This window comes from Podarcis muralis, chromosome 10, assembly GCF_964188315.1.
Source record: "Podarcis muralis chromosome 10, rPodMur119.hap1.1, whole genome shotgun sequence".
NCBI classification, from domain to species: Eukaryota; Metazoa; Chordata; class Lepidosauria; order Squamata; family Lacertidae; genus Podarcis; species Podarcis muralis.
The window spans coordinates 72,373,532-72,397,560 of record NC_135664.1 but is presented as its reverse complement, the minus strand read 5'-3'; the positions used below and the strand labels follow the sequence as shown (position 1 = coordinate 72,397,560).

General features: G+C 47.6%; 1 protein-coding gene across 8 annotated transcripts in view; it reads right to left on the bottom strand.

The window, feature by feature from the left end:
• Positions 1–7,942, bottom strand: part of FLNC (filamin C) — a 115,383-nt gene extending 107,441 nt beyond the window's left edge. For 7 of the 8 annotated variants that reach the window (XM_077935390.1, XM_077935391.1, XM_077935395.1 and 4 more), the window contains exon 1: positions 7,034–7,941. In XM_077935390.1, the coding sequence (XP_077791516.1) occupies positions 7,034–7,388 (355 nt within the window). In that variant the 5' untranslated portion in view covers positions 7,389–7,941. Of the gene's footprint in view, positions 1–7,033 lie in introns of all 8 variants that reach the window. The other variant, XM_077935393.1, reaches the window with a different exon arrangement.
• Between the last annotated feature and the right edge of the window lie 16,087 nt (positions 7,943–24,029).

Sequence of the window (24,029 nt, the reverse complement as noted above, 5' to 3'; positions counted from 1 at the left end):
ATGGAGAGAAGTTTCTCATACATCATACATACAACTACAGCCGAAATCCTGCCTGCCAGGGTACCTGATAATGGTCACTGACTGCGTTACCTGGGCAGCCTGGCCATTCGTTTGTGATGGTCTGCCCCGTGGAGGACCTTAAGGTCCACAAATGACAACACTTTGGAGGTCCCAAGTCGCAAGGTGGTTAGACTGGTCTCAACTAGGACCAGGGCCTTTTCAGCACTGGCCCCGACTTGGTGGAACGCTCTGTCCCAAGAGACTAGGGCCCTGCGGGACTTGACATCTTTCCGCAGGGCCTGCAAGACAGAGCTGTTCCGCCTGGCCTTTGGTTTTGACTCGGTCTGACCCTTATGTTTCCCTCCCCTTATGGTTTTGATCTATGGGCTACTATTAAAATGAGGTTGCATTTTAAATTGTATTTTAACCTGTATTTTAAATTGGTTTCCGCCCCCCCCCCCATTATGTTTTTATTGTGATTTTACTGATGTTAGCCGCCCTGAGCCCGGCTCTGGCTGTGGAGGGCAGGGTATAAATAAAATTTGTTATTATATTATTATTACAGGGGTACCTCGGGTTAAGTACTTAATTCATTTCAGAGGTCCGTACATAACCTGAAACTGTTCTTAACCTGAAGCACCACTTTAGCTAATGGGGCCTCCTGCTGCTGCCGCGCCGCCAGAGCATGATTTCTGTTCTCATCCTGAAGCAAAGTTCTTAACCAGAGGTACTATTTCTGGGTTAGCAGAGTCTGTAACCTGAAGCGCATGTAACCAGAGGTACCACTGTAAAGGAGTCTGTGACTCGTTGGCCATTCTTTCTGGTCCCTTATGCACCTTATGCATTCTGAAGGAAATCAGCCCTGAGTGCTCACTGGAAGGACAGATCCTGAAGCTGAGGCTCCAAGACTTTGGCCACCTCGTGAGAAGAGAAGACTCCCTGGAAAAGACCCTGATGTTGGGAAAGATGGAGGGTGCAAGGAGAAGGGGACGGCAGAGGACGAGATGGTGGGACAGTGTTCTCGAAGAGACCAGCATGAGTCTGACCAAACTGCAGGAGGCAGCGGAAGACAGGAGGGCCTGGCGTGCTCTGGTCCAGGGGGTCACGAAGAGGCGGACACGACTAAACGACTAACAACAACATGCACCTGACATGGCATCCCTGAGAAGCCAGTGCTGCTGTGCTCCAAACGGGCCGCCTCTGGCCGGATCCTGGCTGCTGGCTCAGCTTGTTGTTGACGTTTGCGCCAGCTGTGCCCTAATCTGCTTAAGGAGAGAAATTCCCACACTGGGCTGGCGCGGGGGCACCGGACCAGGGCTGGCACCGCACAGCTGCCTCCCCGTGAACTTGAGCAGAAACCTTATTATTGTTGTTATGGTTTTTGAAAATTAAACAAAGAACTTGAGCAGGAACCGAGCCGCAGTGGGACTGCAGAGGGGCACTTGAGACCCCCAAGCCCCTCCCTCCGCTTGCCGCCACCGCCAGCCAAGGAAAACATAGGGGAACAATTCTTGTTGACAGGAGTCCAGCCTTATGAGGTCTCCCTGCCCACCAAGCCGCTTGGCTTCTCTCCATCCTGATCTGCACAGTCAAGCACATTTCCTTTCAAAGGGAGAGAGGGATTCTTTGGCAGAGCTCCTCTCCCCCCTCCCTCCCCCCCGCCACCCCCCAAAAAAATGCCAGTACAGGCGAAGCAGACTGAGCAGAGCAAAGCGATGAAGAGGTGAAGAGTGTCTGGAGGCAGTTGGAGGATGGGAGGCAGCTAACAGATTGAGGTTGAATCCTGACAAGATAGAAGTACTGTTTTGGGGGGACAGGAGGCAGACAGGTGTGGAGGATTTCCTGGTCCTGAATGGGGTAACTGTGCCCTTGAAGGACCAGGTGCGCAGCCTGGGAGTCATTCTGGACTCACAGCTGTCCATGGAGGAGCAGGTCAAATCTGTGTCCAGGGAAGCTGTTTCTCAGCTCCATCTGGTATGCAGGATGAGACCCTACCTGCCCATAGACTGTCTTGCCAGAGTGGTGCATGCTCTGGTTATCTCCCGCTTGGACTACTGCAATGCGCTCTATGTGGGGCTACCTTTGAAGGTGACCCGGAAACTGCAACTAATCCAGAATGCGGCAGCCAAACTGGTGACTGGGAGCGGCCACCGAGACCACATAACACCGGTCCTGAAAGACCTACATTGGCTCCCAGTACGTTTCCAAGCACAATTCAAAGTGTTGGTGCTGACCTTGAAAGCCCTAAACGGCCTCGGGCCAGTAGACCTGAAGGAGCGTCTCCACCCCCATCGTTCTGCCCAGACACTGAGGTCCAGCTCCGAGGGCCTTCTGGCGGTTCCCTCACTGTGAGAAGCCAAGTTACAGGGAACCAGGCAGAGGAATGCCCTCCCACCAGATGTCAAAGAGAAAAATAACTACCCAAATTTTAGAAGACATCTGAAGGCAGTCCTGTTTAGGGAAGCTTTTAATGTTTAATAGGTTATTGTATTTTAGTGTTCTGTTGGAAGCCGCCCAGAGTGGCTAGGGAAACCCAGCCAGATAGGCGGGGTAGAAATACCATATTCAAAATAATAATAATAATAATAATAATAATAATAATAATAATAATAATAATTTATTTATAATTTATTTATATCCCTCCCTCCCCAGCCAAAGCCGGGCACAGAACATATATAACAATATATATACCATATATAACAATATACCAATAACAATAACAAATAACACTTAGTTGGTCTCTAAGGTGCTACTGGAAGGATTTTTATTTTCTTGTAAGGTTGTACACTCTTGTAAAATCAGGAAATCTCATCCTTGACAAACATCCCAACTAGTAGACACTGAAATCTTGTCCCCTGTTGGCCAAGGGGAATTTGGCAGCCGAAACTGCCACCCTGGAAATAGCCGCTTTCTATGAGGCTGCGTGTGGGTTTGCTTGTTTTAAGTTACTAGCCCTCAGGGCTGCAGGAGAGTGGCATTCAAATCTGTGAACGGTGCCTTGCAAAAGTCGGAAGCCAGGAAGAAAGTAGGGTAGTTAATTTTTTTTTACAGGGTACCAATAGTTTGCAGAGACGCTTATACGCAGAACCCCAACCCCGTGACCGGCTGAAGCCAAGCCAAATAAATTGTTGAGGGAGTCCAAATATGCGCAGAAACATCATTATTCCTTGTGTTATTTATTCAGGCTGCTGGATTTGGCTGATCTTGGCACTGAGTCGTGTAAATAGCCTATTCATCTCTCGCCTCTCCCGTTCCTTCCTTCTAACCTGACCCCAGTCTTCCCCTTCGCTTATCACAAGGTGGGAGTGAAGGCTGCTGACAAGGATGGCTTGAAAAGAGGGAATAGATGAATTCTGGACGATATGCCGGTCAGTGACTACAAGGCATTGGGCTATGGCCTCCCCTCCACTTTTGGAAGCTGCAATGTCTCTCAACAAGCAGTCTTCGAAACTCAGATATATAAGTTGGAGCCAAATGGCTCTGTAAGCCAAGGCTGCAGTTGCCAAAACAGAATGTCTAGTTGCCATTTGGGGGCAAGGCTCTTATTTTTCAAATGATGGACTGACTGTGATTAATTGTCACTTAAACATCTGGCCCATATAGTTAAAGCCATGGTTTTCCCAGTAGTGATGTATGGAAGTGAGAGCTGGACCATAAAGAAGGCTGATCGCCGAAGAATGGATACTTTTGAATTCTGGTGCTGGAGGAGACTCTTGAGAGTCCCATGGACTGCAAGAAGATCAAACCTCTCCATTCTGAAGGAAATCAGCCCTGAGTGTTCACTGGAAGGACAGATCCTGAAGCTGAGGCTCCAAGACTTTGGGCACCTCATAGGAAGAGAAGACTCCCTGGAAAAGACCCTGATGTTGGGAAAGATGGAGGGCACAAGGAGAAGGGGATGACAGAGGACGAGATGGCTGGATAGTGTTCTCAAAGAGACCAGCATGAGTTTGACCAAACTGCGGGAGGCAGTGGAAGACAGGAGGGCCTGGCGTGCTCTGGTCCAGGGGGACACGACTAAACGACTAAACAACAACAACCCTAGCTCACGTATGAGGCCAGGGAAATTTAGACTGCAAGCTGCTTGGGTCAGAGGAATGCATTTGGTTTATTCAATTCTAATAAAGAACAGCAGTGGCAATAATAATCATAATTATGGGGGGTGATGAGGACTTAGCTCGGTCTATAAGCCCGTGTTCTGCTAGGCAAACGATTCATTGCATTCATATCCCACTTTATTCTCCCAGGAGCTCAAAGTAGCTTACATGGTTCCGCCTCTCCCCTCGTTTCTAATCCCCAAAACAGCCCTGCAAGGTAGGCCAAGCTGAGAGGCAGTGACTGGCCCCTGAGGACACCCTAGGGGGCTTGATGAAGCCAAGTGGAGATTTGAACCCTGGTCTCACCCAGGTTTTAGTCTGACACTCTAAGCTAGAGTGGTGACTGGGAGCGGCCGCCGAGACCTTATAACACCGGTCTTGAAAGACCTACATTGGCTCCCAGTACGTTTCTAAGCACAATTCAAAGTGTTGGTGCTGACCTTGACAGCCCAACCATCTGGCTGGGTTTCCCCAGCCACTCTGGGCAGCTTCCAACAAAACACTAATATACAGTAACCTATTAAACATTAAAAGCGTCCCTAAACAGGGCTGCCTTCAGATGTCTTCTTAAAGTTTGGTAGTTATTTTTCTCTTTGATATCTGGTGGGAGGGCGTTCCACAGGGCGGGTGCCACCACCGAGAAGGCCCTCTGCCTGGTTCCCTGTACCTTGGCTTCTTGCAGTGAGGGAACCTCCAGAAGGCCCTCAGAACTGGACCTAACTGTCCAGGCAGAACAATGGGGGTGGAGACGCTCCTTCAGGTCTACTGTTAGTACAAATGTATAGCTGCCAGACAATTTTCTTGCCTTCAGGGGTGTCACATAGCAACTAAGGACTCTTGAGGAATTTGTTCTTGGTGTGTTTTGATACAAAGGAGCCCAGATTGCCTGGCGAGCTTGTGGCTAAGGCTTGAAGGAAGCCTTTCCAGATTATACTCTGAGCCAGGGTGGAGAGACCCCGTTGCTACAGAATCACAGAATTGTAGTGTTGGGAGGGTCCTTCAAAGGCCATCCAGCCCAACCCGCTGCAATCACAGCTAATCTGCAGGAATCCTCCGGGTGCAGCTGGACTTTGGTTCCCAGGGCCTGGGGTGGTGGTGATGGGAGTTGTAGTCCGGCAGCCTTGAAAGGTTCTTTGCCCCCAGCTGTAAGAAACTATTCTGCACCCCGTCTCAGGAACTTCCCATAGCAGAATAACAGCAATCTACCCCAAAGGGTTGTTGTGAACAGAAGGGGCTATCTCAATTATCGTCAGTACTGGAGTAGTTGCAGATAGACTTTGTTTTTTATTTAATAGCACACAGAGCTGGATAGCAAAAGCATAACGACCTCTAGGTGGTTTTCAGAAATATGAAATAAAACCTTAACATTCTCAGTAACAAAAAAGGGACTAAAATCAACATTAAGCAAAAGGAGATTAAAACAAGCATGTCTGGGTAGGCTTTTAAGTTGGCGTTGAACAGTACAGTCTGCCTCGTGTCAATAGGCCAGGAGTTCCAAAGTTAGGTTCTGTGGCTGCTGCCAAATTAATAATAATAATAATAATAAATTTTTATTTATTCCCCACCCTTCCCGGTTCAAAAACCGGGCTCAGGGCAGCTAACAACAAATTTAAAACACTTAATTGATGCAATGAAAAACAGCATAAAATACAGTATAAAACGTGAATATAAATTCAGAATTCAAAAATCAATTTGGGGGGGAAATCCATCCAATAAACATTAGATGATCACCAGAGCTAGCTGGGTAAGTTAGTCCTATTTGGGCCAGCGAGGAGACCAGGGGAGAATTAGCTGTGGGATCCCAGAGCGGGGAATCTTCATGAAAAGGGGGGTTTCTTTCCACTGTGGTCTGAATATTATGTGGCACCCTTGACGGTGCTAGTTCCACAGATCAAACTGTTCTAGTGAGAGTCACCTGGTCCCAAGCTTTATGTACTAATAGTAACATCTTGATCCTGGCTTTGCAAATGGGCAAGCCGTGTTTATTATCTGCAGACCCCTGTCAGCGACTGTGCTACTGCATTCTCTTGAGCAAACAACCACAAAACCTCTCAACGCCGCAGTGTCTTTTCAATAGATTCATATTAACATCAGAAGACGCACAAGCAGGAAAGACCATCACTCTCCTCTTCCGCAGAATCCAGAATCCATTGCTGCCTCTGACCACGGCCAAGAGGAACTCTGTCTAACTTCCATCCCATCTGAAGCTGCTCCGAGAAAGTGTTTATTTTGAAGCTCCGCCTCTCTGGGACCGACTAAGCAGCAGCAGCAGCTGCGTATGCAACCGTGTAATCCCTCTCTCGGCCGGGACTAAGTATCGCTCTGTGTAACCTGGGAAGCTGGCGGACCATCAGAGGATAGACTCCCCGCAAAAGCTGCCAGCTGTCCTTTTCTGCAAGAAACCTAACATGCAAACTGGGCAGTAAGAAGCCAGCGCTAATACCTGTCTCTTTATAAATAAAATATTGGTGCCGTAAAAATATATATCAAAGCGGTTCGCAGCAATAACAACAGAAAACCACACCATAAATGCCATTAAGATTTTTTTAAACAACAACAGCAACAATCGGATGTCCATTCTGAATTCCCTGCACAGGCCTGGAGGCGGAGAAAAGTTTCCAGCAGGCGTGTGAAAGTTGGCACAGAGGGCGCCTGCTGCCCTTGCCCTTAGCTGTCGCAGACCAAGAGACCTGTGTAAACGCCGGAAGACGCAGCCACAAACCCCCTTCCTCTGCCAAACCGTTTTCCAAGTACCCCTCTCCAAGACAGACCCTGCGCGCGCGCGCCTCCTCCCGGGTCTACACCCCCTTGATCGCTAGTGAGGAGTGGGGCGCGTAGAAATGTGGGGCTGGAAAACCACCACCACCCCGGGGGGGATCCCCCACCCTCGCGCCCTCCTCCTGCCAGGGCGCGTCCCCCTCCTCCCAGCAACTCACCGATGGAGACCAGCTTGATGTGTTCCCGGTCGAGGAATTCCAGCGCCACCGAGACGTTCTCCAGTTTCATCTGCCTGAAGTTGGGGCGCGCGTGGTACTTTCGGTACATCTTCTTCTGGCTCAGGACCTCGAGGAGACCGATGAGCTTCAAGCCGTCGCTCAGGTCCTTCTGCAAGTCGCCGATGCGCTTGTTCATGCATTTGAGGTGCTCGTTGCACCAGCGCGTAAAAGTGTTCTGCTGAATCTTCTTCCAGGGCGCGTCCTCGGCCAGGTCTTTCTCGGTGGCCGGCATCTCTTCCTGCTCCTCTTGATAATAAGTTTGGGGGGCCTGGTCGTAGTAACTGTTGCTATTCATCCTGAATTATGGTTATTTTGTTTCGGAGCGGAGAAGCAAGGAAGCGGATCTGTCCGTTCAAAGAGAGCAGCTCCGAAAAAGGCGAGCGAAGGAGCGCGAGCGAAAGGGACGAGGAGAGACCAAAATCCAAGCGCCGCAAAAAGTTGCTCGCGGCGAGTTGGGATCGACTAGCGGGGGGGGTGAAATTGAGCAGACGGAAGAGGAGGGAGAAAGTGCTCGAAACCCACCTAGTTTGTTTTAAATTGGGGGGCGGGGGGTTTCTTCCTGGGGTCTCCAACTTTCCTTCCCAAAATCCAGAGGCGCGGCGCTTCGCCCCGAAGAGGGTGAAAACAGTATCCAGAAAACGGATCAGTGAGGGTGGAGAAAATTAATCCACAAAAGCGGGCTGCTGCTTCTATTTTCTTTTGTTTCCCTTTTCTGATTCCTTCTTCCTTTCAGCTGGGATTTCGGAGGCAAGCGAAGAGAAGAGAGGAAAGACAGGCAGGGAGGACAGCGGAGAGAGAGAGAGAAAAGAGGGCGTGTGTTGCGAGTTTTCCTGGCTCATTCAAAAGTGGAAGGTCCGGGGCAAAGGAGGGGTTTTTAAAAAGCTTTCCCCCACCCCACCCCTCGCCCCCCAACCAACCAACCAGCCACCCCCTTGTTCCACGTCAGGAGGAAGGACTCCCAGGAATGCTTGCGCTGTGACCATATACAACGATGAGATGAGTAACTGGCTCCCAATCGCCCCCTGAGATAATTCAGGAGCTGTGGATTGGGCGCTATGGATAGCAGAGGGGCAGGGATTGGCTCTGCCAGGAGCAGATCTCCCCCCCCCCCGTTACAAACTCCACTCTTCTCTACACCCCCCCCCCCTCCAACCCAACCCACTTCTTCAGGCTGGAAAGTTAGTGATGTATCAGTTGCTATTTTTAAGATGCCCCCCCCCGTCCACAAATGGGGGGGGGGTTGAATATTGTTAGGATTTGTCTTCTCTTGAATATGGGAAGGGGAGGGGGGCAGCAGCCGGCCTCTGGCCTCAGTTCTTTGGATCCAATTGCTGCAAAAGGGGGGGGGGAGTTTAAATGGAGGAGTTGGGGGGGCGCAAAAGGTTTGTTGGGGGTGGGAGCAGAAATGTAAGTTCTCAGAAGATGGGGAATCGGATGTGCCTTTGAAAGCCCACCTGATTAAATTCAGGGGAACTAATAATAATAATAATAATAATAATAATAATAATAATAAATTTTATTTATACCCCGCCCTCCCCAGCCAAAACCGGGCTCAGGGCGGCTAACACCAGGTATAAAAACAATTGATTAAAACACAACTTAAGAACAAGGCTAAAATACAATATTAAAATGCAGCCTCGTTTCAGTAGAAACTCGAATCAAAAACTTTTTGGGGATGAAAACGTCTTCACCAAGGCCAACTATCCAGACTGGTCCTACCTGGGCCAGAAAAAAGCCAGGGAAGTCCCCAAATAGGAGTTCCATCACAGAAGGAGAAAGGGAAAAGGAGAGAGGGGGAGGGGATCAAGTTGATTCCAAGCCAAAGGCCAGGGGGAGCACACACACACACACACACACACACACACACACACACACACACAAAGTGGGTTCAGAATGACTGAGCATCTTGAACCCATCACTTGTGGGTGCAGTTACGGCAGCGTAAGAATTGGAAGAGCATCGTTTTTTTATTTAAAAAAGCCCAGCGTTTTAGGATTCTGAAAAGATGGTTTGCAGAGGTGGGGAATCTTTAGACACACACACATCTCAGGGGAAGAAAGAGGCCCAGTTTGTGCAACCCAGCTGTCATCAGTTGACTCCTTGATACTCAAGCGGCAAGCCGCATGGAAGTTTCCCTGAGCAGAGGCCACAGCACAGGTGAGATTCGAACCCGAGTCTTCCACAATCAAGCTCACACACACCCTTTCTTGATCTACTTTGGCTTGCCCTCTTTGCAGAGGTTACAGTATATGAATAAAAATAAAGAAATCAGAAATACAGGTGCAACCCGAAGGATAGCTTTTACTCCAAAGAGAGTGAAGTGTCAGTACAGACATTATTATTATTATTATTATTATTATTATTATTATTATTATGTTTTATATATTCCCTTCCTCATAAGATCTCAGGGTATAAAATACAGGATAAAAACAAGTAAATAATTAAAAACAAAACATCAGAACAATAAGGCCACAGACACATTTAAAAGGCTCTTCAAGGCCTGGTTGAAGAGGTCCATTTCCTCCTGGGCCCTGGCACCTAAAAATATATAATGAAGGCACCAGGCGTTGCTCACACATGGACACACACCCACACCCCTTTGCCACCCATGAATGAGGAACAAAACTATCCAAACCCCTCCTTCCCCTCCCACACTGCGCACAGCAAATACTTAAAATACTTTGAACTCTTCCCTTCCTCCCATTATTTTCATCCTCTCCCCCACCCCCATCCCCACCCCCCAAAACCACCCCTCACTCACGGTTAAAAAGCAATTAATGGGATTATAACAATTTTTAAAAAACCCAAAACTAGTTAAATGCAGATTATTATATACTATTTACAGTGGTACCTCGGGTTAAGAACTTAATTCGTTCCGGAGGTCCCTTCTTAACCTGAAACTGTTCTTAACCTGAGGTACCACTTTAGCTAATGGGGCCTCCCGCTGCTGCCGCCACACAATTTCTGTTCTCATCCTGAAGCAAAGTTCTTAAGCCGAGGTGCTATTTCTGGGTTAGCGGAGTCTGTAACCTGAAGTGTCTGTAACCTGAAGCGTCTGTAACCCGAGGTACCACTGTATATCCAAACTGAGGACCAATAGTATGACTCAGGGGTATGGCACACTCTCTCTACTAAGAACGTCGGTGACATATTTTCTGGGTCATGGCCGATGATGTACATGTAGTTTTGGGAGCTGGTGGGGGAATCGGAGAGGGAGAATCAGTGATTCCCTCGCCTCGGGGAGTGCACATATGATATCACCCCGTCGAGCTGTGCATCCATGTGCGTTTTACGCACTGGAAGCTGCTGGAGTTTTCTCCTCCTCTGTGGTGTCACCCTGGCTCAAAAAAGGTGCCTTCTCATGGAACGGTTGAAAGCTGACTCCTCGCACAGCTGCAGGAGGGAGAGAGAGAGGCCTGGGCCCTGTTTCATTTTTCTCTTATGATGCCTCTGCCACCCAAAATAGCCCATGAGCTGTGCAGTCACCCTGACGTGCCGCGTCGAGAGGGGGTGCGGACCGGACGGGCAGCTCAAGGAGGGATTTGCCTTGTAAACAGCACCCACTCGGCTAACAGAGCGTCCACGCTGCGGCCCCTCACAGGGGCCCACCTCTTAGAGGCATCAACTTTCTCTGGAGGGGGTGTGTGTGGAGTCCTGCAGGAAGTCCCAGGACAGAAGGCACTGACTGAGCGCCATTCGACCCCAAGCCCAGACACTCGACTAATGGCATGTCAAAGCCAAAAGAGCATGCTCTCCAGCATTTCTCAATTGAAAATAGGGATGTCCGACTCCGTGATGAAGATGATAAATATTATTTTACTACTTGTACCCTGCCCATGGGACTGGGCTGCCCCAGCCACTCTGGGAGGTGAAATAAAAAATTTAAGGTCTTATGGGACACGGGTGGCACTGTGGGTTAAACCACAGAGCCTTGTTGTTGTTTAGTCGTTTAGTCGTGTCCGACTCTTCGTGACCCCCTGGACCAGAACATGACAGGCACCAGAACATGTCTTCCACAGCCTCCCACAGTTTGGTCAAACTCATGCTGGTCTCTTCGAGAACACTGTCCAACCATCTCGTCCTCTGTCATCCCCTTCTCCTTGTGCCCTCCATCTTTCCCAACATCAGGGTCTTTTCCAGGGAGTCTTCTCTTCTCATGAGGTGGCCAAAGTATTGGAGCCTCAGCTTCAGAATCTGTCCTTCCAGTGAGCACTCAGGGCTGATTTCCTTCAGAATGGAGAGGTTTGATTTTCTTGCAGTCCATGGGACTCTCAAGAGTCTCCTCCAGCACCAGAATTCAAAAGCATCAGTTCTTCGGTGATCAGCCTTCTTTATGGTCCAGCTCTCACTTCCATATATCACTACTGGGAAGTATGGAAGTGAGAGCTAGACCATAAAGAAGGACCACAGAGCCTAGGACTTGCTGATCAGAAGGTTGGCGCTTCGAATCCCCATGATGGAGTGAGCGCCCGTTGCTCGGTCTCTGCTCCTGCCAACCTAGCAGTTCAAAAGCACATCAAAGTGCAAGTAGATAAATAGGTACCGCTCTGGCGGGAACATAGCTGTCATCGTTTCCATTTTTTTAAGGGAAATTCCCTTATTTTGAACAGGATTCCTCGCAAGAAAAGGAAAAAGTTGACAGCTATGGGCAGGAAGGTAAACAGCGTTTCCGTGCGCTGCTCTGGTTCGCCAGAAGCGGCTTAGTCATGCTGGCCACATGACCGGGAAGCTGTACGCCGGCTCCCTTGGCCAATAAAGCGAGATGAGCGCCGCAACCCCAGAGTCGGCCACGACTGGACCTGATGGTCAGGGGTCCCTTTGCCGTTTACTATATATAATAAATGTTCATAAATGTACCAAGCAAACACATACATAAATATATAAACCACGTCTGAAGCAGCACCGGAAAACAGCCCTGGAGCCATTTTGACTCCCAACCTACCAAACTGACCAAATGATTTCTCTGCAAGGTCAAAGGAAAATGGAAAAGACTGGCCAAGCTCCCCAGGGTATCCAATCAAGTAAGCATTAACAAGTAACCTGCCAGACAGGAAGTAAACAACACACTCAGATTTCTGCTGTAGACTGCCCTTTCTGTGATGTAGGTATGATGTTTCTGGGGGTGGTCTTGGACTGCAGGGTGGGCAATTTAAAATGTCCATATAAGGGCAGGCACACCTTTGTTCGGGGTCCTCCTCCTTCTTCTGTGTGTGAGGGGAGCACCCTGTTGCAACAGTTCAATAAAGGCTTATGAGCTGCTTTGCTTCTCAATATTCTCTGGTTGGCCTCTGTTCTTTTCTCCGACCGATGGAGAACCTACAAAGGACTCTATAATGGCTCTTGTGTCCTCCATAAGGGAATAAGGGCAGATTTACGTTTATTACAGAGGCTTCCAACATACATATCAAAACATAATCAAATATTTTTAAAAACTTCCCTATGCATGGCTGCCTTCAAATGTCTTTTAAAGGTTGTGTAGCAACTTATCTCCTTGGCTGGGACGTCCTAATGGAGTCAGTGAGAGATTTTACTTTCTTGGGCTCCATGTTCACTGCATATGGTGACAGCAGTCACGAAATTAAAAGACGCCTGCTTCTTGGGAGAAAACCTAGACAGCATCTTAAAAACCTTGCCAACAAAGGTCCGTATAGTTAAAGCTCTGGTTTTCCCAGTAGTGATGTATGGAAGTGAGAGCTGGTCCATAAAGAAGGCTGGTCACCAAAGAATTGATGCTTTTGAATTCAGGTGCTGGAGGAGTCTCTTGAGAGTCCCATGGACTGCAAGAAGATCAAACCTCTCCATTCTGAAGGAAATCAGCCCCGAGTCCTCACTGGAAGGACAGATCCTGAAGCTGAGGCTCCAAGACTTTGGCCACCTCCTGAGAAGAGAAGACTCCCTGGAAAAGACCCTGATGTTGGGAAAGATGGAGGGCACAAGGAGAAGGGGATGACAGAGGACGAGATGGTGGGACAGTGTTCTCGAAGTTACCAGCATGCGTTTGACCAAACTGCGGGAGGCAGTGGAAGACAGGAGTACCTGGCGTGCTCTGGTCCAGGGGGTCACGAAGAGTCGGACACGACTAAACGACTAAACAAGGAGGCCAGATACAGGATAAAGGAAGTATTTTATTTGGTTGTTTGTATTGTTTTATGTTATGCTCACTGCATGTGATGTTCACGGTTAATGAGGGTGGATTTGTGTATTGGGGGGGTTGTGTTATGTTGTAAATAAAATTCCAATAAAATATTTATTATCCCATCTCAAAAAAACACAACAAGAGTCTGGGAAGGTAAGAGACAAGTTGGGGTCAGAGGGATTTGAGGGCTTCCCCTCTTTTGCTACCAAACTGTTCCCTGTGCCAAAAAGCCAAGCCTTTGGCTGCAGAAACAAGATCCCAACAGGTCTGTGAATCAGAATTGTGCCCGGAAGTCTGGTTGAAACGATAGGGAAAAACGGGATTGTGAGCCACACGGATAGACTCTGCATGTCAGGGGTGAGTCAGCCATTTCCAAAGGGCAAAGTCACGCCTCGTGCAACTGATAGCAAGAGGGTCCTGCAAAGTTACAGATTTGGCTGGTGAGCAGAGACCAGGATCTGGGTCACGCTGGCGCACGACCCATTTTGACCTCCCAGCCCCTTTGGTTGGCAAACACAGGAAGCTCCCTGGCGCCAAGTAAAGCCGTTGGCCCATCTAACCTCATATGTTCTGCTCAGACTGGCAGCAGCGCTCTGTAATAATAATAATAATAATAATAATAATAATAATAATAATAATAATAATAATAATATATTTATACCCCGCCCATCTGACTGAGTTTCCCCAGCCACTCTGGGCGGCTCCCAATCAAGTGTTAAAAACAGTACAGCGTTAAATATTAAAAACTTCCCTAAACAGGGCTGCCTTCAGATGTCTTTTAAAAATAAGATAGCTGCTTATTTCCTTGACATCTGGTGGGAGGGCGTTCCACAGGGAAGGCGCCACTACCGAGAAGGCCCTCTGCCTGGTTCCCTGTAACCTCACTTCTCGCAGGGAGGGAACCGCCAGAAGGCCCTCGGCGCTGGATCTCAGTGTCCGGGCAGAATGATGGGGGTGGACGCTCCTTCAGGTATACTGGACCGAGGCCATTTAGGGCTTTAAAGGTCAGCACCAACACTTTGAATTGTGCTCAGAAATGTACTGGGAGCCAATGCAGATCTCTATGACCAGTGTTATGTGGTCTCGGCGGCCGCTCCCAGTCACCAGTCTAGCTGCCGCATGCTGGATTCGTTGCAGTTTCTGGGTCACCTTCAAAGGTAGCCCCACGTAGAGCGCATTGCAGTAGTTCAAGCGGGAGATACCCAGAGCAATCACCACTCTGGCGAGACAATCTGCAGGCAGGTAGGGTCTCATCCTGCGTACCAGATGGAGCTTATAGACAGCTGCCCTGAACTCAGAACTGACCTGTGCCCCCATGGATAGATGTGAGTCCAGAATGACTCCCAGGCTTGGCACCTGGTCCTTCAGGGGCACAGTTACCCCATTCAGGATCAGGGAGTCCTCCACACCTGCCCGCCTCCTGTCCCCCCAAGAACAGTACTTCTGTCTTGTCAGGATTCAACCTCAATCTGCTAGCCTTACAAGGAGATGTCAGAATTCGAACCTGGGACCTGGTGCTATACGTCGTTGAGCTATGGATCTGAGCCAGACCATTGGTGCATCCAGCCCAATGCTGTCTCCACGGGCTGGCAGGGTCTCTCTAGGTTTTGAAGATGCCAAGGATTGAACCTGGGGTTTTCTGCAGGCTCTCTGTCACTGAAGGGCGGCCCCTTTTCAGCAAGGATTCTAATAGCCAAGAATTGGAAAAGTAATCACATCCCCACCAAAACAGACTGGTTAGCGAAAATAATTGGATATCTAAAATGTGCAAAGTTACATGCAGCCGCTGGGAGAGATCCTCAGGGGGTTTGGGCTGGGTGTCCATCAATCTGCGGATGATACCCAGCTCTACCGCTCTTTCAAATCAGAACCAGTGAAGGCGGTGAAGGTCCTGTGTGAGTGCCTGGAGGCGGTTGGAGGATGGATGGCGGCTAACAGATTCAGGTTGAATCTTGACAAGACAGAAGTACTGTTTTGGGGGGACAGGAGGCGGGTGGGTGTGGAGGACTCCGTGTTTTGAGGGCTGAGCCAAAACACCATCTCCTGTCATTTGCAGGTAGCAAATCTGGGCGAACAATTTTGACGGGTTTCTGGGGTGAAATGTCCGCAGATCAGGCGAGGACGCGGTTCCTACCCTCGCCCTTCAGGCAAGAGCTACTGCATACCAGCTGCCTAACGACAAATTATTTGGCGAAGTGATTTTGACCACCCTGTGGCCCATTTCCTCGGCCAATCAGGGCTGCCGCTGGACATCGATCCACTCATCCCTGCGATGCTGTGCTAGCCACCAGAGAACCTCCAGGCCTCAGCAGTGAGTGACAATTGATGCAAGGCCGATGGGCTAGCGATATCTTCCCACACAGAACCTGTATCTCTTCCAACTCACCCACTTTCCCCAGGGACTCGTCGAATCACAGAGCAGGAGTTGGGGGAGCCTATTGTTACCTTAAAAAGCCTATTGTTATCTATTGTTATCTTAAAAAGCAGAGACATCACCTTGCCAACAAAGGTCCGTAGAGTTAAAGCTCTGGTTTTCCCAGTAGTGATGTATGGAAGTGAAAGCTCTACCATAAAGAAGGCTGATTGCTGAAGAATTGATGCTTTTGAATTCTGGTGCTGGAGGAGACTCTTGAGAGTCCCATGGACTGCAAGAAGATCAAACCTCTCCATTCTGAAGGAAATCAGCCCTGAGTGCTCACTGGAAGGACAGATCCTGAAGCTGAGGCTCCAAGACTTTGGCCACCTCATGAAAAGAGAAGACTCCCTGGAAAAGACCCTGATGTTGGGAAAGATGGAGGGCACAAGGAGAAGGGGACGACAGAGGACGAGATGGTGAGACAGTGTTCTCGAAGTGACCAGCATGAGTGTGACCAAACTGCGGGAGGTAGTGGAGGACAGAGGTGCCTGGCGTGCTCTGGTCCAGGGGGTCACGAAGAGCCAGACACGACTAAACGACTAAACAACAACAACATTGTTGCCTATAGTGTACTGGAAGAAGCAAACATCACCAGTGTCAAAGCAATGATTCTTCAACTTCGTTGGACTGGTCATGTTGTTTGGATGCCTGATGATCGGTCTTCCTAAGCAACTACAGTGGTACCTCGGGTTAAGTACTTAATTTGTTCTGGAGATCTGTTCTTAACCTGAAACTGTTCTTAACCTGAAGCACCACTTTAGCTAATGGGGCCTCCTGCTGCTGCCGCGCCACCGGAGCACGATTTCTGTTCTCATCCTGAAGCAAAGTTATTAACCCGAGGTACTATTTCTGGGTTAGTGCGTCTGTATCCTGAAGTGTCTGTAACCCGAGGTACCACTGTACTGTATTCCAATCTTAAAAATGGAAAGCATAATGGTGGCCAACACCACCACCAAAAGAGGTTTAAAGACTCTCTCAAGGCTAATCTTTAAAAATGTAGTATAGGTTAAAGGTAAAGGGACCCCTGACCGTTAGGTCCAGTCGCGAACGACTCTGGGGTTGCGGCGCTCATCTCGCTTTACTGGCCGAGGGAGCCAGCGTACAGCTTCCCGGTCATGTGGCCAGCATGACTAAGCCGCTACTGGTGAACCAGAGCAGTGCACGGAAACGCCGTTTACCTTCCTGCCAAAGCAGTACTTATTTATCTACTTGCACTTTGATGTGCTTTTGAACTGCTAGGCTGGCAGGAGCAGGGACCGAGCAACGGGAGCTCACCCCATCGCAGGGATTCAAACCGCTGACCTTCTGATGGACAAGTCCTAGGCTCTGTGGTTTAACCCACAGCGCCACCCACGTATAATGTTGTATAAGCACCAACAATTGGGAAACACTGGCCTGCGAGTGCTCCAGTTGGAGAACAGCCTTTGCCAAAGGTGTCATGGGCTTTGAAGACACTCGAACTCAGGACACAAGGGAGAAACGTGCTAAGAGGAAGGCACGCTTGGCAAACCCTCACTGTGATCAACTCCCACCCGGAAACCAATGTCCCCACTGTTGAAGGACGTGTGGGTCCAGAATTGGCCTCCACAGTCACTTACGGACTCACTGTTAAAACCGTGCTTATGGAAGACAATCTTACTCGGCTACGAGGGATCGCCAGAGAAGAAGGAGAGATTTCCCTGCAAACATACTCTGAGCCACAGCCCTTTGGTGCCAACTTTGGAAAGCAGGTTGCAGGACAATTTCTCGAGTTTTTTTTTTTCTTTTTTTATGCACAACAGCTTCTTGGCTATTACAACAACGTGGGGGAGGCTACTGGAGACAGAGTAGAACCTTCCTAAGTGCAGGCACAAGATGTTGGACATAACATTATGATGGCTGACTGGGAACAGTTATGGACCACAGGCATGAAGTTTACGGCATGTAATGCCTTAAGAGAGAATTTAATGAAAATGATCTATAGGTGGTACATAACACCAGTCAAGCTTGCAAAAATCTACCATCTGCCCGATAATAAATGCTGGAAATGTAATGAGATTGAAGGTACATTCTTTCACCTTTGGTGGACATGTCCAAGGATTAAGAACTTCTGGGAGATGATTTATAATGAAATGAAAAAGGTATTTAAATACACCTTTCGGAAGAAACCAGAGGCCTTTCTCCTGGGCATGGTCGGCCAATTGGTGCCAAAGAAGGATAGAACTTTTTTTATGTATGCTACAAGAGCAGCGAGAATACTTATTGCAAAGCACTGGAAGACACAAGATCTACCCACCCGGGAAGAATGGCAGATGAAGCTGATGGACTACATGGAATTGGCGGAAATGACTGGCAGAATCCGAGACCAGGGAGAAGAGTCGGTGGAAGAAGATTGGAAAAAATTTAAAGTATATTTACAGAAACATTCTAAAATTAATGAATGCTAGAAAGATGCTGGAATGAAGTTACATGGTTTTAGCAGAAATGTTATAAAGAACTAAGTAAAAATGGATTGTTAATGGGCCAAAGTGTAAAATTTAAGGTCAGATTGTGTTAAGATAAATTATAGAACAAAAATTGAGAAAGATGGAAAGGATTTGCTGAAATAGCTAATTGAATTAGAATACAAAAAGGGAGGTGTGAGGAGGTCTATGAAGCAAGTAAATGAAAGGCAAAGATATGGAAATACTGGATGTGTTTTTAAATGTTTTTGTCTTTAAATGTTTTGGTTTTTCTTACTGTTTTGTTGTATCGTTTTTTATTTTGCTTTTTATTTTTGAAGTATTGTAACTTTTTATTGTCTCTTTTTTTCCTGTAACTGTTAAACTCTTAATAAATATCATTAAAAAAAAAATTAGAACCTTCCTAAGTGCATATCTGGTCAGAGAGTGGGGGGCGAGGGGGGGTGCTTTCACGCAGGCAGTGATCGTACGAAAATAGGGATGTTACCAACATGTCCAATTTTATCTGCGAAACACTTGACGGTGCGCCGGGAGAGACACTCACAGTCCGGCCAGCCGATTACCTCTCCTTGAAGTCATTTCCAGTACCCTGCTGTGCCAAAAAGGGTAATGAAGGGGGGGGGCTCCTTACTCCCGCCCCACCCATTCTCAAAGTGTTTTCGTGGCCAAAGAACAGAGTGTAATTCAGGACTGTGGAACCTGCAACAGACCCTCCAAATGTCCCTGTTTTCTAGGGACAGTTCTGTGTTTTTATATATGCTGGAAGCTGCCCAGAGTGGCTGGGGCAACCCAATCAGATGCTCAGATAATTATTATAATCAGATTATTATTATTATTATTATTATTATTATTATTATTATTATTATTATTATTATTATTATTAGTGCTTTTTTCTGGGGGGATGCAGGAGTACACATACCCCTAAATATTTTGTGAATTTAAGTTTGGCCTCATTGAGGGGCAGTATTTCAATATGAGGAGGAAAATGAGAGTACTGTATTTTCTGGCGTATAAGACTACTTTTTAACCCAGGAAAATCTTCTCAAAAGTCAGAGGTTGTCTTATACGCCGGCTACAACAGCAGCTCCTGCAGCAACTCCCCACCAAAGGATAAAACGACAGCAAATTAAATCAGAGGACACCAAGCTCTCTAGAAGAAGCAGAAATACGCTTGAAAATTGGCCCCAGAAGCCCCCGGCCACTGGGAAGTGGAGTGGATTTCCAAACCGGACTGGAGACTGGTTTTTTAATTTTTATTTGGTGTGCGTTGGAAGAGGGGTAGCCTTATACGGCGAGTATATCCCAAACTCTATATTGTAACTGGAAAAGTTGGGGGGGGGGTCGTCTTATACACCCAGTCGACTTATACGCCGGAAAATACGGTACCCCTAAATTTATTTTTAGAAAAAAGCACTGATGATGATGATTGAATTTTATATGCTGCCCTTTCTCATGAGATCTCATGGCGGTTCACAGAAAAAAATGCAGGATAGAAACAAGTAAATAACTAAAAACAAAAGAGCAAAACAATAAATGCCCTGCTTTCCCCCCAAAAAATATAGTCCGGCCCCCCACAGGGTCTGAGGGACAGTGGACTGGCCCACGGCTGAAAAAGTTTGCTGACCCCTGGTCTAGCATGATTAAACCACTTATGGCGCCACGTAACACCATGACAGAAACCAGAGCACATGGAAACGCCGTTTACCTTCCCGCAGGAGCGGTACCTATTTATCTACTTGCACTTCGTACTTTCGAACTGCTAGGTTGGCAGGAGCAGCGACCGAGCAACGGGAGCTCACCCCGTCGCGGGGATTTGAACCGCCGACCTTCTGATCGGCAAGCCAAGAGGCTCAGTGGTTTAGACCACAGTGCCCCCCGCGTCCCTAATTGGAAAGGTAAGTCATCAGCAATGAAGAAAGCACATCAAGATTGCTCATGACAAAGCTGAACAATCTCAACATAAATTAAGGCTACCAGATTTTTTTCAATGAATCTGGGGACACTTTTCAACTTTAGTAGGAACGATAGGATTTTGTCAGGGGGGTTGATTTGTAAATCCGGGGACTGTCCCTGGAAAACGGGGACATCTGATAACCTTAACATAAATCGTAAGATCTAGAAAAACAAAAATGCTAATAACTGATAGCAATGACAAACCTAGACAGCATCTTAAAAAGCAGAGACATCACCTTGCCAACAAAGGTCTGTATAGTTCAAGCTATAGTTTTCCCAGTAGTGATGTATGGAAGTGAGAGCTGGACCATAAAGAAGGCTGATCGCCAAAGAATTGATGCTTTTGAGTTATGGTGCAGGAGGGTACTCTTGAGAGTCCCATGGACTGCAAGAAGATCAAACCGATCCATTCTGAAGGAAATCAGCCCTGAGTGCTCACTGGAAGGACAGATCCTGAAGCTGAGGCTCCAAGACTTTGGCCACCTCATGAGAAGAGAAGACTCCCTGGAAAAGACCCTGATGTTGGGAAAGATGGAGGGCACAAGGAGAAGGGGATGACAGAGGACGAGATGGTGGGGCAGTGTTCTCAAAGCTACCAGCATGAGTTTGACCAAACTGCGGGAGGCAGTGGAAGACAGGAGTGCCTGGCGTGCTCTGGTCCCGGGGGTCACGAAGAGTCGGACACGACTAAACGACTAAAGAACAACAGCAATAATTGATACTGAGAGCACCAACAACCTCCCTTAAACAATACCCCAGCCCAATATTTTATCTGCCGTTCCTTCATGGGAGTGCTTTATCGAAAAAATATCAGCAATCATTTCCAGTTCCTGTTTGTTTGAAACAGGAATTGCAAAGGGAATGTCTAGAGGCCGGAGAGCGGGGTGAGTCGAGTGTTGTCCCCGGTGATCTACTACTCTCCGACAGAACGATGTGTACAGTGACGGGTGCCCAGACACGGTGTCCTTTGTCCTTTGGAGAAAACGTGGTCTGATATTCCAGCCGGCTGTGATTCAGGCTGGACTGACCTAGTGGGTTATTTCTATCTGGGAAAGCTCCTGACGAATGCTATGTGCTGCCTTCGGCTTTCTCATGCCAGTTGGAGCGAGGGACGGCTTCTAGCGGCCAATTTGCCCCCACCTGCCCATCAGACACACGTTTATGCACAAACATGAGTCACGCGTGTGCTGGTTGTGGCTCGAAAGGGCCTTGCAGACCCTCCAAGTGCCTCTATTTTCCAGGGACAGTCCCGGATTTAAATACAGAAGCTGTCCCGGTTTTTTATTTGATCCCAGAATGTCCTGCTTTACCTTAAAGGTAAAGGGACTCCTGACCATTAGGTCCAGTCGTGGCCGACTCTGGGATTGCGGCGCTCATCTCGCTATACTGGCCAAGGGAGCCGGCGTACAGCTTCCGGGTCATGTGGCCAGCATGACTAAGCCGCTTCTGGCGAACCAGAGCAGCGCACGGAAACGCCATTTACCTTCCCGCCGGAGCGGTACCTATTTATCTACTTGCACTTTGACCTGCTTTCGAACGGCTAGGTTGGCAGGAGCAGGGACCGAGCAACAGGAGCTCACCCCGTCACGGGGATTCAAACCGCTGACCTTCTGACCAGCAAGTCCTAGGTGTTAAGTTGTGGCCCACAGCGCCATCCGGACGTCCCTATTTTCACTGCAGAAACATTGGAGGGTATGGAATTATGTGACTCCTGAGCCAAGGAGATAAGTAATTACACACCCTTTAGAAAACATCTGAAGGCAGCCCCGCATAGGGAAGGTTTTCTCCCATGTTTAATGTTTTATTATGCACTATAGCAGGGGTCAGCTATAAATATATGAGCAGGTATTTAATAATCATTTAATACTTTTACAAGCAGGTATTTGATGCTTAGATTTTAGAGATAGCTCACATATTTATTTAAGGAAAAATAGATTGAGATTTAATACACGTTTCGTTTAAAAATGCATAACTTTGACGTTAAGGGTTTTGTATTCATAACATAGGGATATTGAAAGGTTTCTATTATAGGATATGTCACATAATCTGATATTCTTGCTTATATTAGCATGGTTGTTTAGAGTTTGTGTTGCACGCATGAGGCCTATTATTAATTGAATTTAAAATTGTGGTGAGGTGGGAACAACGTCCAGCGGAGATTTTGGACGAGGAAGGAGGCAACTGCAAAAACAGATGTGGCAAAGCTCTTCCGACACCACTGGGATCCATCTTTAAATGTCTGGAGGGCTGTCCAGTGAAAGATGGAGAGAGATTGTTTCCTGTTGCCCCAGAGGAGAGACTCGAACCCGTGGTTTCAAATGACATTGAAGCAGATTCCCATTAAACATCAGGAAGAACTTTCTGACGGCAAGAGCTGTTTGACAGGGGGACGGTGGCGGGCTCTCCTACCTTGGAGGTTTTCAAGCAGGGGGTCGCCCACCCTATCGCTCAAGACCACCCCCCAAAACATCATACATACATCACAGAAGAAGGCAGGTCTACAACAGAAATCCTGTTTGCCGGGATACCTGATAACGGTCACTGATTGATTTTCTTGGGCGGCCTGGCCATTCTTTTGCGATGGTTAGTACTGGAACTTCAAATGTCTGTATAAGGGCTTGTGCACCATTATTCAGGGTTCTCCTTCCTCCTGCACGGGGCCAGATTTGGGTTTGATGAGGCCCTAAGCTACTGAAGGTAATGGGGCCCTTTCTACATCCATCTGTCCTTTGTCAACAACAAATTGTTGCTGTTTTTTGTGTTGAATATATGCTACATGGTAATTTATGGACTTCATAGGTATCTCAAGCCATTTGCACGTGTTGCCATACAACAGCTCCATGCAGAATGTAGGCACCCTATATATAGAGAGGAGCAAACCTGTGATATTTTAGGGAGCAGGCGAGCAGGCAGGGGCCATGACTTACATCACAGGAGCCTACACAACACAAAACACGCTTGCTGTGTGTAGTTTTTATTTTATTTGTTTTTTATCTTCTATTTTGGAAATGTACATCCAGGTTTTTTCCTCTTTAATTTTTTTGGGGCCCCCAAGAGAGTGGGGCCCTAAGCTATAGCTTGTTGAGCGTATACATAAATCCACCGGGTGAGTGGGGAACGGCTGCGTCCGCTCCGAATCGGGCCCCGTGAGGCAAAGGATCGGGCCCCTCTTTCTGTCGTGGGCCAATCTCTCTGCAAAAGAGGGTGGGTTGACGGGCAAGACAGAGGCATCTTGGCAGCAGCTGCGTCCAGGGATTCCTGAATGGCCGAGCTCAGGGGTAACGTGGGAGGGGGGGAAATCTATTAATATCGTGCCGAGTCAGGGGGGGCCGGACGCAGCCAAAGGCCAGGAATTCTCCTCCTCTCCCCTTCAGGGCCAGCAGCTTCATGAGTCGCAGTCTTTTCCCAGGACCCATCTGGGGTTGTCTGTCTCTCCGCCGTATCTGCAAAATTCAGGTGGGGGGGTGGGAGCTTGTCCTAAAACAAGAAAAATAAGCAAAGAAAATAAAGACTAAAACCAAAAAATTATAATCCAGAAGCAATGGAAATGTTTAAACGGTTATTTATGAAGACAAGGATTAAGTGTAAAGTGTTGGTTGTGTTTATGAAAGATTTAGAAAACTTATTGATTGGAATACTTGTATGAAATTGCATGGGGAAAATATGGAAGAACTGATACAGTTTTGCTTAAAACATATATAGGAAGTGCAGTGTAAGCGATGGAAGTCAATCCATGAAATTTTATTGTTGAGATATTTGTAGAATAAATTTGGAAGAAATTCTTCCAATTTTTCTTCTTCTTCCAATTTTTCTTTTCTTCCTTTTTTCTTTTTTGTTCTTTTTTATATATGTGTGCTTATCTGAAATATATATGTATGTATTTGCAGTATTTTGCTTGTATTTTGTAATAATTATGTAGATAAAATTTAATAAAAAATAAGAAAAGAAATAAGCAAAGAAGAAAAAATGGGCACGAGCAAAGAAGCTTGT